This window comes from Asterias amurensis, chromosome 14, assembly GCF_032118995.1.
Source record: "Asterias amurensis chromosome 14, ASM3211899v1".
Classification (NCBI taxonomy): domain Eukaryota; kingdom Metazoa; phylum Echinodermata; class Asteroidea; order Forcipulatida; family Asteriidae; genus Asterias; species Asterias amurensis.
The window spans coordinates 2,981,833-2,996,981 of NC_092661.1; the positions used below are offsets into that span (position 1 = coordinate 2,981,833).

Genomic DNA, 15,149 nt, shown 5'->3' on the forward strand with positions numbered 1-15,149 from the left:
TCTTTATGGCCAGTAGAAGCAGCTTGCCCGTGTAGTTGGGTTTCCATTTCCTCATACGCATTTGCATCTTCATCTGGAGCTGTTTGAACTACACGGGTTGAATTAGGATTGGCTTTGGATCTTCTTTTGGACACGATAATGTACAGGATCAATGCAAGGAAGAGCAAGGCGAAGACAGCCGCTAGTGTACATCCTACTATGAAGCCTATGAATGTAGTATTATCAACCGAGAATGAGTCTGGGAGTTTAGGATCAGGATTCTTGGTAGAAGGATAGATGGGTGGGGACTGATGTGCTCCCTCTACGGTCACATTTGGTATGTTTCTCTTTGTTGGTGTTGTTGAGTGTGAAGGCACCATGTTGCGGGACGTTGTGCTGCCAGAGTTGGGCTGAGACTCTTCCGTCTCAGGTATTTGAGTAACGGAAGGTTCATCAGTGTCGGGGGGAAACTCAGTAGGGTTGACGGTAAGAGACTCTTCAGTCTCAGGAACTTGAAAAGTGATTTTTTGTTTTTCCCTCTGAGGATGAATGATGATCAGATAGAAACTGCTGCTGTTTATATAGTTAGTTCCACTGAATGCCATACAATACACGTCGGTGTAGTTAACACTTATCTCGAGAAATGTTAAGGTGTATCCGTCGTTATCCAAACGATAAAATGATTGATCATTTAATGTTCTGACGTTGGCTCCGTTCAGAAACCATTTCACGTTGAGGGTTGGTAGAGCTCCACGCTGTGACTGAACGTTACAGTGAAATGTAGCATTATCTCCCGCTGTTATTGGAGGACTAGGCGGCTGGAGGCTGATGTTGATTAGTGATGGTATAATGAGGGTTGCAGGGAGAGAATGTGCCCACCGGTGTGTTGTGTTTGAGTACCGGTAAATGCCACATCGATATCGCCTCATATCACTTTGCTGGACTCCTGTAATCGTCAAAGACCAGTCGACAGGACCAGAAGACACTAAATATTTGTCCAGGTAGTTAGGATACACATGCGCACATATAGAAATACTTTTAAATATGTTGTTTGTCTCACGCTGCCAATGAACTGCACACATAAACCCTTGACAGACAGTGAAGTCAGTGGTACACGTCAGCGTGGCATTCTCTCCTACCTCGGCTACGGTATCCTCCGGATGTCCCGTGATAACACACGCTCTGCATCCATAAGACAATACAAGAACAACCACAACAACTGATAGATACATTTTCATCCAAAGCTTCAAAATACGTTGGAAGAAATAATATATTACACGAGGTCTTCATGGATTAGGTATGGTATGGAACAACATTTAGTTTGGTGTGAGGCTAAATCTAGAAAATGTACAAATCTCTTCCTTGTTTTAGAATGGCTGAACACAATAAAGTCCGGAATACTTAAAATAATTTCTTCCGAGATCTGTAATCATGCCAATCATTTAAACAGATCGTTATCTCATAATGGAAGGCCCGGATATATTATTTAATGTAACTTCATTTTATATATCCTCATGTTTACTTCAAGTGGTGAAGCAAGAAAATAATATTTATATATTTTTGAAACATCTGTTGTAGGCCCCAAATGCCGAAATATATAAACCAAACCAACAAGGAACTTTAAAACACTTTCTTCAAAAGATACCATTATTGCTCTTTGCAAGATAATGATTGCAAATCATACACACAATTGATGTGATAAAAACAAAATACACTATTGAAATTGGAAGATTTAATTACAACTTTTGTTGAGATAGAAAAGGGAATTATTTTGACAAGTCGTATACCTGTATCATTTTAGAAACAGAAAGTTTGGTATATTTCAGAAGATGATTAATAATCTGGGAGGGCTGCAACACTGTCTCATAAAAAATTTGCACTTATTTACTTGTTGAAATTAAAAATATAGTATGGGAGCTCCAATTTTTGTCGCATGAGAAGAGCAAACTCCCACACATGACGTCATTCCATCCGTACAAAAACTTGTTAATTGACGGTCGTTGACGCACAATTGCCGTTTGGCACTCGCACCCAAACAGGTGTTGATGTCGCCGCCGGCCCATCCCAGAACGACTTCAGCTATGGCTGTTGGCTGCAAAGGCAACGTTGAAGTATAGGACTTTCAGGTGAGCGTGCCGTAGCCATTGCCGAAGCCTGCTCGCTCAACCATGCAACTCAAAAACTGTGTAAACCAACCATACACACACGACGGACGGTATGCTGGTGGTCAGAAAAGGGTTTTGGTGTTGACTTCTCCAACTTGCATCGGGCTAAAAATACTGGATTTATTCTCATAAAATCTCATTTTCAGCGCTCCAGTTTGACACAAGTAAAACTAACACAAGACTAGCTTCTTTCAGCACGTATTTCTTAAACGAAAACGATGATTTTGTAAGACTCAGTTGAGGAAGAGTTGCTGGAGCATCACGGTTGGAGTCCCAACGACAGAGGTTGTGTGGGTGGGGACGGGAGACTCTGCTGCCGTCAAACGTGCCGTGGAGCCCGCCTGGCTGTGAGACTACTGAGGTGAGTGAGTTACGGTCTCGAAAGAGTCAGTTAGTCCATGGTTAGTTTTATAGTATTCTAATGTAATGAATAAAAACATTAATGTTTCTCTAAAGCAAAATATTTATTGAGAATACTGAATCTAAGGTGTCGATACATTGTTTTATTATTTACATTTTATAAAATTAATTGTATTTTTTCTTTGAAATTAATTTTAATTTTATAATTTAATAAGTAAATTGGTTGTTTTGTTAATTTGTAAGTTTTTATAGTTTTAATTTAATGGATAAATTTCAACAATAACAACACAATGTGCTTTTTGCTAAAGTCTTAAGACTATCTTTTTTGGAATGAATGAATTTGCCTAACTAAAAACAGTACAAAATCATCATTTGTAAAATGTAAGGGAAAAGTTTCCGTATGGCGCTACCACTTTTTCACTCTGTATGAAATAATATAGTATCTAATTTACCTCAATGAGATATCCCTTTTTGTAAAAATGAGTGAAAATGTCGTGGCGCCATATGCAAAGTTATCCAATGTTAGCACTGCTTTATAATGGTTGACCATTTTGTTCAAATTTACCAATTATTTGGCACTCAGTCTTATCACTTCCTCATCATCCATGGTATTGAATGCATTTGTTATAGTTATTTGTGCTTATGAATTGCTCTGCAATTTTCACACTTCCAAACTACAGTTGACCCTGGTGCCTTATCATTTGAAATCAGCCTAAGGCCGTGTCCGAAACGACGACTTCGGCTACAGCTACGTCTAGATCAGCGCGTCTGCCAGTGTTGAATAGTAGGCAGACTCGCGCGCCCTAGCCGTAGCGGTAGCCGAAGTCCCCGTTTCGGACACGGCCTAATTATTGGGTGGGATGTGTCGATGATACTCCTACTTTCTTCAAGGTTCAAGGTTCATTTTATTCCCACAGTAGGCCTATCAAAAGACAAAAAAACAATATCAAACAGCAGTCAAAAGAAATCATTACAACAATGAAAGATAATCGTTTCACAACACAGGTTTGAAGAAATAGATGCATATAACAATGTTGACACTGCGGAGGGATCCATTTAAGAAGCAAAGCTTGTAGGCAATGGTCCCTTATGACATGCATATATATGCATTGAGATTATAAAATAATGTCAAGTGAACCGTAGAGGTCGGTGGTCGAGTCGAGCCACCAATGAACAAAATATAACAGCAGGTCTCAATGCATAAACTGGCCAGCAAGATTACTGACTAGGTGAGACCCTCAGTGCATTCCTGAATGCATCCAGAGAGGGTGAGAGGGCAGTGATTTCAGTATTAGCCTAAAGTTTAATTTTTTTAGTAGGGGCCTTCATTATTTTTTATGTTGTGTATTTTAATTCAATTTTTTAGTAACGAAGATGACGCAATTCACACTACCTCTGTGTCTACTTCTCGTGGTCCTCCTTGGACATGAGGGAGGAGCGACAGCATCTCAAGAAGAGAAGGGGCGTGTCTTTCACAATGAGTGGGCGGTGGAGATAGAGGGCGGAGAAAGAATCGCTAGAGACGTAGCAGAGGAATATGGTTTCACGTACGTTAAAAAGGTTAGTTCATAAAAAAACTTGATTTTGGGGTTGCGCAACAAGAAACATTTACTGGAGATGGACTCGAACCAACGACCTCCTGAGATTTTAAAGGAACACGTTGCCTTGGATCTGTCGAGTTGGTCTTTGAAAATCATTCTGTAACCGCTTGTTGTAAAATGTATAGGCCTATGGTTAGAAAGATATTGTAAAAGTAGAATACAATGATCTACACAAATATGCCTCGAAATTGCACGGTTTTCTTTTTACCCTGTCGACTAACACCGTTGGCCATTTATGGGAGTCAAAATGTTGACTAATATATGGCCGACTGTGATAGTTCGCGACGTAAAAGGAAAACCGTGCAATTTCGAGTGATACTTGTGTGGATCATTATATTGTACTTTTAAAACATCTTTCTAACCATATGCATTTCATAACAAACGGTTTCAAATGCTTTTAATAGACCAACTCGTCCGATCCAAGGCAACGTGTTCCTTTAAACTTGAGCTGTCTAACCCTTTGTTGGCGGCTAGACTGCAGATGACTGCAGGATTTGTAGCTCAAAACATTGACTGGACCAGAATCACAATGAGAAAAACACGTACACATTTACACAGTTCACATTTTGTAGGCACTAAGAGTTCAGGTTTATGTCATTTTTCTTATTATTGATGTACATGTACTTCAATACTCATACATTTTGTAGATCAGTTTTTAAATTGAAAATGAAGTTATTATTAAAAAACACAAAACTTGTACATTTGTATGTTAATGTAACTTGCCTGACGCTAAAATCACTTGCCTTGGGCCTGTGATCCAGCGCTAATTTCGAGCCCTGTAAGCGCTTAGCAGATTTTATGAAAAACAGGCCCACAACCTTGAGCATAATTTTATGTATTTGCTTTGCAACAACAAACATTCTTGGTCTGTGTAGGATGTTGCTGTGTACTCTAACCATGTAGTGAAAGGGCAAATAATCCATCGGTCTTTTCACAGGATTAAGTGAAATAAATTAATGTTTAAACTGTCTTTAGTGAACACTAGACCCTATTTGTTTTGTGGGTTACAATCTCAGTTTTGTTTGAGGTTGGGCTGATATCCACACATACTTGTAACGGACCATCCTCCCCAAAAAATGTTTTCTTGAGTTCAGAATAATTTCATACTGTACACATGGGGTATATAAAGTTGCATGTCCAAAATGTTTCCAATTCTCAAAATGTATGGATTTTTTCTAGAAAACTAGTCAAAATTATGGACAGTTTGTATTGTTTAAAGCATGATAATAAGATTGAAATATATTAGGCCCTATAAGTTAACTACAAAAATACACACCACACAAAAAGTATTGTGCCTCTAAAGGAACGTTAGGATTGGTAAGACAAAACATCGTCGTAGATCACATATTTACATAAAAAACTTACTTAATGTCGATGATGATTGTAGAAAACATCCCTTGAAATATTTATGTCTAAAATGTCAAAAGAAAACTATTTTCCCGTTAAAAGTTTATAGCTCAGTGAGCAATTTATTCTTTTTTGTATTAATCGATTTCATGCAAAATGTGGGATCGGTTTTTCTCTATTTTCTTGTGACCCAGACGGCCGATCGTTTTCAAACTTCTACATGTTTGTCAGTTTAATGGTTTATGTGGATTACATAAAGTGCTAACACTGCCAGCAACTGTTTTGTTTACAAAACCATTTCTGTATTGTTCTTTTAATTTTGGTTATTATCATTTTGTGGTCTTTATTTTAGATTGGGACCCTTAAGGATAAGTACAGGTTTCGGAGAGACAGCCACCATAGCAGATCCAAGAGGCAAGCCGTGGATGAAACAGGCCTCCTGGATGAAGATGAGAGGGTAAGATGAAAGTGATGAAAAGGTCTTGTCTTTAAAGGCAGTCATGGCAGTAGACACTATTGGTAATTACACAAAATAATTGTTAGCATAAAAACTTGCTTGGTAACGAGCAATGGAGAGCTGTTGATAGTGAAAAAACATGAGAAACGGCTCCCTCTGATGAAGTAGTTACGTAGTTTTTCTAAAAAGAAGGTAATTTCCCTATTACACATGATTTAAAGACGTGGACACTATTGATATTGTGTCAAAGACTAGTCTTCTCACTTGGAGTAATGTATCTCAACAATGCACAAAATAACAAACCTGTGGAAATTTGAACTCAATTGGTCGTTAAAGTTGCGAGATAATAATGGAAGAAAAAACACCCTTGTCACACAAAGTTGTGTGCTTTCAGATGCTCGATTTCGGGTCTTGAAATCAAATTGGTGGAAAATTATCAAATTGGTGGAAAATTACTTCTTTTCCCGTACACTACGTTACTTCAGAGGGAGCCGTTTCTCACAATGTTTTATACTATCAACAGCTCCCTATTTACTCATTACCAAAAAAGTAAAATTACCAATAGTGTCCAGAGCCTTTAAGGCGATAAAATCCCATTTCACAATTTAATTTGTATGGCTTTATGGTGAAACTTGTGTGCTTCCCCTTCCACCATAAGCAAAATGAAGACAGGCTTTGGGTGTACATGTACATGTACATGTAACAATTGTTCGAATTGAGACACGGTTGTATAATTCTGGTGATTTTAAAAGTGGACAATCAGTTTGATGATTTCCCATGTACACGTACAATTTGTGCTGGTACCAATTATCTCCAAAGTTAATTATTCATTTACAAACATTTTGGTTCAATCTGGCACTCCACAATGGGCTTGATTTAAAATGTAAGGGGCGTGGAGAGAAGCTACACGACCAAGGGCTTGTAGGATAGTTAAAAAGGTTTACTTGTCTAGACTTTTTTTTTTTTCAATGGACCAAAATCAAAATACATGTTGGCAGTTTTCATTTTAACAAGCACTATTTCAAGAGTTTACACAATATACATTGTACGTCAAGATTTGAACCATCGACAACTGGATTAACATGCCGAAGAAACTTGCTGAAACCTGTCATAAATGCTTGCAAAAGGACAACAAATAAGACGACGTAAACACACCAACAACATTAACAACAACAGCAACAACCAAATCGCAAATCACTCAATGCAGTATGTGGACATGTGCCTCAACAAAATCAAGAGCTTCAGTTTGATAATAATAATAATCAAAGTCTTGTATAGCGCCGGTATCCGCCAATGCAGGCGCTCATGGCGCTTGCTCAAAACATTTGTAAAAAAAAATGTAGATTGGCTAAATGTAGGATGATATTTGCCCTGTGTAACCCTGGAGGAAGAAATAACCAAACCAAAGTGTACTGAAAGGGACATGTTGCCTTGGATCGGTCGAGTTGGTCTTTGAATTTAAGCGTTTGTAACCGGTTTTTTTTTTATAAAATGCATATTATATGGGTGGAAAGATGTTTTAAAAGTAGAACACAATGATCCACACAAGCATGTCTCGAAATTGCACGGTTTTCCTTTTACCTCGTCGACTAACACAGTCGGCCATTTATGGGAGTCAAGTTTTTGACTCCCATAAATGGCCGACCGTGTTAGTTCGCATAGTAAAAAGAAAAACACGCATGTTTGTGTGGATCATTGTATTCTACTTTTAAAACATCTTTCCAACCAATGCATTTTATAAAAAAGGGTTACAAATGCTTTTAAAAGACCAACTCGTTCGATCCAAGGCAACGTGTTCCTTTAACTGAACCCCTCCATACCCCCAACCTAACCCCATTATAATGATTCAGTAACAATGCACTGTTTAGGTATTGTCCGAAGTGTACACATGTCTTGTACATGTACATGTATGTGTACAGAGCAGTGCATTGGTCGTACATGTAGAAGACACATGTAGGACTTTGTATGGAGCCCAGTGACTAAAGGCCTTTTCACACGAGGAAAATAAGCAGGGGGTCCTTGGTCTTAAGAACACAACGTTGTTTAATCCACATCGTGGGAAAGGTACCTCTGCTTAAATAGGCACGGGTCCCTGGTCTTTTTAAGACCAAGGTCCAGTAGACCTCCAGCTTAAAAACACAACGTTGTGAAAATTATACCACGATCGCCCGTGTGTGCTGTGTGAATGGAAATTGCTTGCGTAACGAAGGACCCTGGTGTGGCTGGAGCTACCACGCATGCGCGCAAGAAGAAACACATGGTGCAAGAAAATCAAGATGTTCGACCCCGTTATATGAGAACGTTAAACCTTTGAGCGTGTGCACGACTCCTTCAAGAGAGCAAGTTTTCAATGTTGACCTTTAGCACCACAAAAGACGAATGTTCTGAGACATGGGATGTTGGTTTCTGACACGTGTGAAAGGTCCTGTTTGAGTTTGACCAACGTCCTTGGTCAACACAACTGGTACCGGAGACCAAGGACCCTAGTTTGACTTTGTCGTGTGAAAAGGGCTTTATTGTTGTTGTGGATGTCTGTGTTGTGTAGGCGTTCATTTAGAATTTGATTCAACGAAATAGGATCGTATGTAGACTACAGCATTACGGTCACCACTAGGTTCCTACAATGTATATAGCGCTTTATCACTCCCCTTAGGGGCGTATCAAAGAGCTTAGTGTTTTTCCTGCAAGGTATGTGGAGCTACGAAGTGTGAGACCTATTCCTTTATAGCACCATGTAATGGTTTACAAAGTGTTGATCAGACCAGGAATACCGGGGCGAACCCCTTCTCTTTTACAATAAGTGCACTGGGTTCTTTTACGTGCATTCCATACTACACAAGACCAGTGGCTTTATGTCCCATTCAAAGGACAAAGAGTCTTGCTTAAAGACACAGATGTCATGACTGGGACTCAAACCCACACACGACGTAAAATTGCCCGAAATAGGCAGTAGTGTAGTTTCATATGACCTTTGACCTTTGTTACTTTGGTGGGCCAACATGATCCCAATTATTTTTCAATTGAAATCTGTTTAGGAACATTCAACTTAACCAAATACAAGAAAACATTGATGGGATCTTGTTGGCACAGATACTTACAGTGATGAAAAAAGTGAATGTTGTCCCAATTTAGGCCAAAATGTGTGGAATGACAATACTTTAGAAAATTTTCAAAAAATCTTTTGACATGCAAGATGCAGAGATCCCAAGATTCTTTTTTCATTTGTCATTAGATGAAAACTGTTCCAATACCCAGTTGCCATAAAAACAATTTTTTGTTGTTGGCGCGCGAAGTTACGGAGGTGCAAAAACGCAATATATTGGTAAAATTTGAACTTTGACCTCTATTATCTCTCTGCGCCAACGAGATCCCACGCACTTTGCACTTAAATTTGTTTTAGGGATGCAAGCTCTTTCATTTGAACTTGTTTAATTCATGGGAACTTATAGGCGCGCTGAGTTATGAGGCGTTGAAAATGGCACGAGGGCACTGTTCGTCAAAGGTTCAGGTGCGCGTAACATGATGCGCCAACGAGATCCCAACTTTTTTTTTTTACTTTTGTTATAAGCCCAACTGGAGGTTTCAAAAAATGTTTTACTTTTTTTGGGATGACCTTGGCGCTGGTTTTTGTGTTTACAGGGAATGTACTATTCGTTTCTCGAGGGCTTTTAGGTCGAAACTTTGATAACTGGTAACTCCAAAACCGAAAGCGTCAGCAAACTAAAATTTTGGATTTATTCGTTTGGTATGATGATGTATCACTCTAATTTTTTAGAAGAAGATCTGAGAACCCATGAATCACCACTTGGTACACTCTTACAGGCAGGGACTCTTAAGACGGGTTCAGTTCCATATCGAAACACGAAGGAAGCATTGAACCCATCCTAACTTAGGACTGGTTACTTGTCCTAACTGGAGTTAGGATTAATCCTAGCGCTTCGTGAAATCGGCTGCAGGGCTCAATTTCATAAAGCTGATCGGTCATTATTCAAACGCCGTCTTATGAACCTATTTTTTCCCAATTTTTTTTTAATTAAAGCCATTGGACCCTTTCGGTAAACAGTATTGTCCAAGGCCCACACTTCGTGTATCACAACTTCTATATCAAATAACAAACCTGTGAAAATTTAGGCTCAATCGGTCATCGGATTCAAGAGAAAATAACCAGAAAACCCACCCTTGTATCCGCGCGTTTCGCCGTGTCATGACATGTGTTTAAAATAAATCCATAATTCTCGCTATTGAGAATTGATATTGTTTTACTGTTTTCTCAAAAAGTAAAGCATTTCATGGACTAATATTTTAAGAGAAGTGTTTCACCACTACCTTCTGTAAACCCTGTAAGTTATTTGTAAATCTGTGATTTTTATATTTATTTTTTTTCTGTACCGAAAGGGTCCAATGGCTTTAAGCCACAATGATTTACCAGCGACCGGCGCCTTTAAAGGCAGTGGACACTATTGGTAATTAATCAAAATAATTATTCGCATAAAACCTTTCTTGGTGGCTAGTAATGGGGAGAGGTTGATGGTATAAAACATTGTGAGAAACGGCTCCCTCTGAAGTACCATAGTTTTTGAGAAAGAAGTAATTTTCCACGAGTTTGATTTCAAGACCTCAGATTTAGAACTTGAGGTCTCGAAATCAACCATCTAAACGCACACAGGTTTGTTATTTTATGTATATGTTGAGATACACTAAGTGAGAAGACTGGTCTTTGACAGTTACCAATAGTGTCCACTGTCTTTAAGCCACAATGATTTACCAGCGACCAGCGCCTTCAGATACTGTTCGCCATATAAATTTTCTGTTGTTATTATTATTATTTTTTCCTTTTCCAGTCGCACACGGATGAGGTGTTTGTGCTTGAGGGTCATCCGATAGATACCAGAATTTTCCTGAGTGCAGGACACGATGGTCTAATCATTCTCTGGGATCTCGATACTGGCAACAAAATCTTCAGCTACTACAACAATGTAAGTCAAAACCGCATCCGAATAACGATAATAATAATGGAGTCTTATATAGCGCCGGTATCCGCCACAAAAAGGTGCTCATGGCGCTCGCTCAGGATACAAAATAAACAGTTCAAAAGAAAGGAACAGAAAAAGTTTGTAGAGAGTCGCTGGTCATTGTTTAACTGCAAAGAGGTGAGTTTTGAGGACAGTTTTGAAAGAAGATGTTGTATTTGCAGTCCTGATGTGATAGGGAAGACTATTCCACACCTTCCCCGCAGTAACCAAGAAAGAACGTGCTCCCCGATACAGCCGTGGCCATGACTACTGCTAAGGGTGTTGCTAAGGTCGTGTATACTTTAAAGCCACTGGACACTATTCTTAATTGTCAATAACCAGTCTTCCCATTTGCTGTACCTCAACATATGCATAAAATAACAAACCTGTGATACTTTGGGCTCAATCGGTCATCAAAAGTTGGGAGATAATAATGAAAGAAAAAAACACCCTTGTCACACAGAGTTGTGTGCTTTCAGATGCTTGATTTCGAGACCTCAAATTCTAAATCTGAGGTCTCGAAATCAAATTCGATGATTACTTCTTTCTTAAAAACTACATTACTTCAGAGGGAGCCGTTTCTCACAATGTTTTATACTATCAACCTCTCCCTGTTAGTCGTTACCAAGTAAGGTTTTGTGCTAACAATTATTTTGAGTAATTACCAACAGTGTCCACTGCCTTAAATGCATGATCATGATCCGTAAATCTTTAGCTGTAATTTTAGATGCTACTTCGAACATGGTCCAAGAACAGAAACAAATCCACACCTTATGCACCAACCTAGGGGATGAAGAATTTGATTTGCGAAAAACTTCACTAGTATTCAGTATATTTATTCAAATAAACGTGAAACTTGGACATGTACACATGCTTTGTATTAGTGAACTTTGACAGGTTTGGCTAAGATGTGGGTACTAGGCTTCTATTTTTAGCATTTGTGCGGAGCGCTGTTTGTCTTAGCTCATCAGCCGATTCTAGTGGTCTTCTTTGAGACTGGTTGGGCCAAGTGAATTTTGAATTGATGTAATTCACACCTTTCCTCTAAAAATTTAAAACAGTATTTTGTCAACACTCAGGCCTGATACTTCACGGAGGTGATTGCCTTGGTGCCCTTGAAATGCTTCAGTCCATCATAGGGTGGCCTTTACGATGTTTACCAAGAAGAAAATGCCTTGGTGGCTTTGCCCTTTCAAACACTGCTTAATTGGGATGCAGCAGCATGGCTGAGCAGATAAGAACACCGGATTCAAGCTCTGGTGTTTCTGATCAGCAGAGTGTAGGTTTGAGTCTTGGTCCTTACACTTGTGTCCTTTAGCAAGACACTCAACCAAAAATACTGCATCCTACATATTATGTGGCGTTAAACCGTATGTCCTGTTTGTTGTGTAACGCATGCAAAAAGAACACAGCCGTCAATTTCACCAAACTCTTCCTAACTTAGGAATCATCTTAGGACTTAGGACGGGTTCAGTTCCGTTTCCAAGTAAGTACATTAGGACGAACTGAACCCATCCTAAGTTAGGACGGGTTGCTCTGCCTACTCAAGTTAGGATTAATCCTAGCGTTTCGTGAAATCGGCCGCAGGGCACTTTTCAAAAAGAGAGGGGGTCGCCTTGGTGTTCCTGGTCTGATTTGCAGCATATTACGCCTTGTTAACCATTACATGGTGCTATAAAGAAACAGGTCTCATACTTCAAATCTAGCTCCTCAATACCTTTCAGGAAATAATACTGAGTGCTTTGATACGCGCATAGGGGTGTGATAAAGCGCTTTACAAGAATCCAGTATTATTATTATTATTTTTCTGAATCCGACTCATTGTGAGGTTTATTCTCACCAAAGGACAAATAGACCGATCCATTAAGCTCCGCCCCATTGCGTATTGACCAATCACAACGCAACGAAGGTCCGACAAATATGGTCCGACATGCGTGCGCGTATCTTGGCGCGCGCTGCAGAGTTGTGCAGAACCCCACGTGTTCTTGCTCACTAGTGCGTCGTGGGCGGAGCCTACTGGATCGGTCTATTGGTAGATAACCTGAGCTGAAACTCATCTCTGAAAATCTTTTTTTTTCTTTAGATTGAGGGTCAAGGCCATGGTGCTATGTTTGACTGTAAGTTCTCTCCAGATGGTCAGTACATTGCAGCTACAGACTCTCACGGTCATCTTGCCATATTTGGATGGGGGTCAAGCGAGAGATATTCAAAGGTATGTTTGAATATATATATTTCCTTGTTTTATATGGAATAACTTTTGTTTACCATTTTACATTTGCTTGTTGTACTTATAACATTGGCATAAATATACCTTTTATAAAAAATTGTATACCGTATGTTTGTTGCACTGCCATTTCTATAAATTCAAGATATTATTCTATATTTTTGCAATAATTATCTGTCTTTTAGCGTGTGATATTTGCAGTGCTTTTGATATTCTATTGTACTTTGATTGTTATACTTTAAAGGAACACGTTGCCTTGGATCGGTCGAGTTGGTCTTTGAAAAGCGTTTGAAACCGTTTGTTATAAAATGCATATGGTTAGAAAGATGTTTTAAAAGTAGAATACAATGATCCACACACATTTACCTCGAAATTGCTTGGTTTTACTTTTACTTTGCGAACCAACACGTTCGGCCATTTATGGGAGTCAAAAATTTGACTGACATTTTAATGTCTTTAAAATGTTGTAATCTTGACATTCTGCTTGATGTATTCCTTAAACTGCATAAACAAAAACGCAATCCTTAAAGCAGGTTTTCTTTGTTCTGTAAAAGTTTTCATGCAGCTGTTCAAAACCTTCAGCCCTTTGGAATAATCTAAGCTTATTTATGAAACCATTCATTCTATTTTCCAGACTTGTTTTTGTGCTTTGGTTATTGTTTTCTTCTTCTGTCATAGTGTAACTCCCTATTGATGAGTTGATGAATTGATCCTACAGTATTTTTTTATAAAGTGTCGCGGCACCTTCGCATAAAAACGCATTATTGTCATTATTACATCCATGAATATTGTGCTGCCATAGTTTCATTATCATCACAATGACATCTTTCCACAGGTGCCTTTTGAGCAGTTCTTCCATACCGACTACCGGCCTCTGATGCGGGATGCAAACAATTTTGTTTTAGACGAGCAGACGCAGCAGGCCCCTCACCTCATGCCTCCGCCGTTTTTAGTGGACATGGACGGTAACCCTCACCCCATCCAGTACCAGAAACTTGTCCCGGGCAGAGAGAACTGTACCTCAAGCGCCTTGGTGCCTCAGATTGGTGTGGCTCCTAATGGTGTGTATCTTCATGCTTTCTAAATTCGGTCTCAGAAGTGGGATACAATTTTCATTTTGAAATTTGAATGCAGAGTCTTTCTCCAGCCTTTTGATGTTTGAGAAAGACTCAGGGTCGAAATGTCAGGCGATCAACATTTTTGTGCATTTATATCATATGATATTGGTCGGTAAGAAGTTTGCGACAGCTAATTCTTTTTGCTTGTGGTTGTTTTTGATTGGCTGCATAATGCGCCACAGCACCTTGTAATCCCTTACATGCTATTTAAATGTTGCTACCTTATAAGAAAATACTGAACGTTAAAGCACCTTGAGCGTCGCTGAGTGACGCATGAGCGCTATATAAGAAGTGTTTCAAAACGTTTCAAATCCTACTTATAAAATTATTAGCGCTAAATAAGTTTAGAAAATCTTTAATAAGTGACCTTACCTTTTCATTCTTTCTAACCATTTCAGATCTATTCCATGACGTTACGTTTATCAGCACTCTTCCAGGAGCAATTCCGACCAATTCTAAGCGACTACAAATCAGCTCTAAAGTATGAGAAGCAAGTCCGTTCAGGACTCAAAAGGTAAACCGTAAAAAACCATAATCATAAACACTTTTACAAAGATTTGGGTGCGCCCACACGGCTTCATAACGCAGATCAAATTGTTTTTCTAATTGATCACTCTATTCATACTGAAACCGACAGTTCTTTTCAGAATCACCCTAACTCATTTAGAGATACAGTACTCATTATATGGTGTTACCGCAAACCTTTCCGTATTGTATTACCACCATGCAAAGTTTCAAATCCTATTCTCTATTGCTTTAGTATTTCCTCTGCACAGGAAGCCAATATAAGCAGCGATGGTTTTAATCAATTCTCTGCAAGAATGACAACCTTGTTATATTGCAAAGTACAAAAAGCTTTATATTGCTTTGTACAATAATTTTGTCT

At 39.0% G+C, this 15,149-nt stretch overlaps 1 protein-coding gene across 2 annotated transcripts in view; it reads left to right on the forward strand.

Moving 5' to 3' along the window:
* Positions 1-2,200: 2,200 nt before the first annotated feature.
* LOC139946765 (bromodomain and WD repeat-containing protein 3-like) overlaps positions 2,201-15,149 on the forward strand; it is a 221,162-nt gene continuing 208,213 nt past the window's right edge. Inside the window, exons 1-7 of one of the 2 annotated variants that reach the window (XM_071944446.1) lie at positions 2,201-2,505; positions 3,871-4,064; positions 5,805-5,909; positions 10,751-10,885; positions 13,005-13,133; positions 13,981-14,206; positions 14,662-14,777. In XM_071944446.1, coding sequence (XP_071800547.1) covers positions 3,879-4,064; positions 5,805-5,909; positions 10,751-10,885; positions 13,005-13,133; positions 13,981-14,206; positions 14,662-14,750 — 870 coding nt within the window. In that variant the 5' untranslated portion in view covers positions 2,201-2,505; positions 3,871-3,878 and the 3' untranslated portion in view covers positions 14,751-14,777. The remainder of the gene's footprint in view (positions 2,506-3,870; positions 4,065-5,804; positions 5,910-10,750; positions 10,886-13,004; positions 13,134-13,980; positions 14,207-14,661; positions 14,778-15,149) is intronic. The other variant, XM_071944447.1, reaches the window with a different exon arrangement.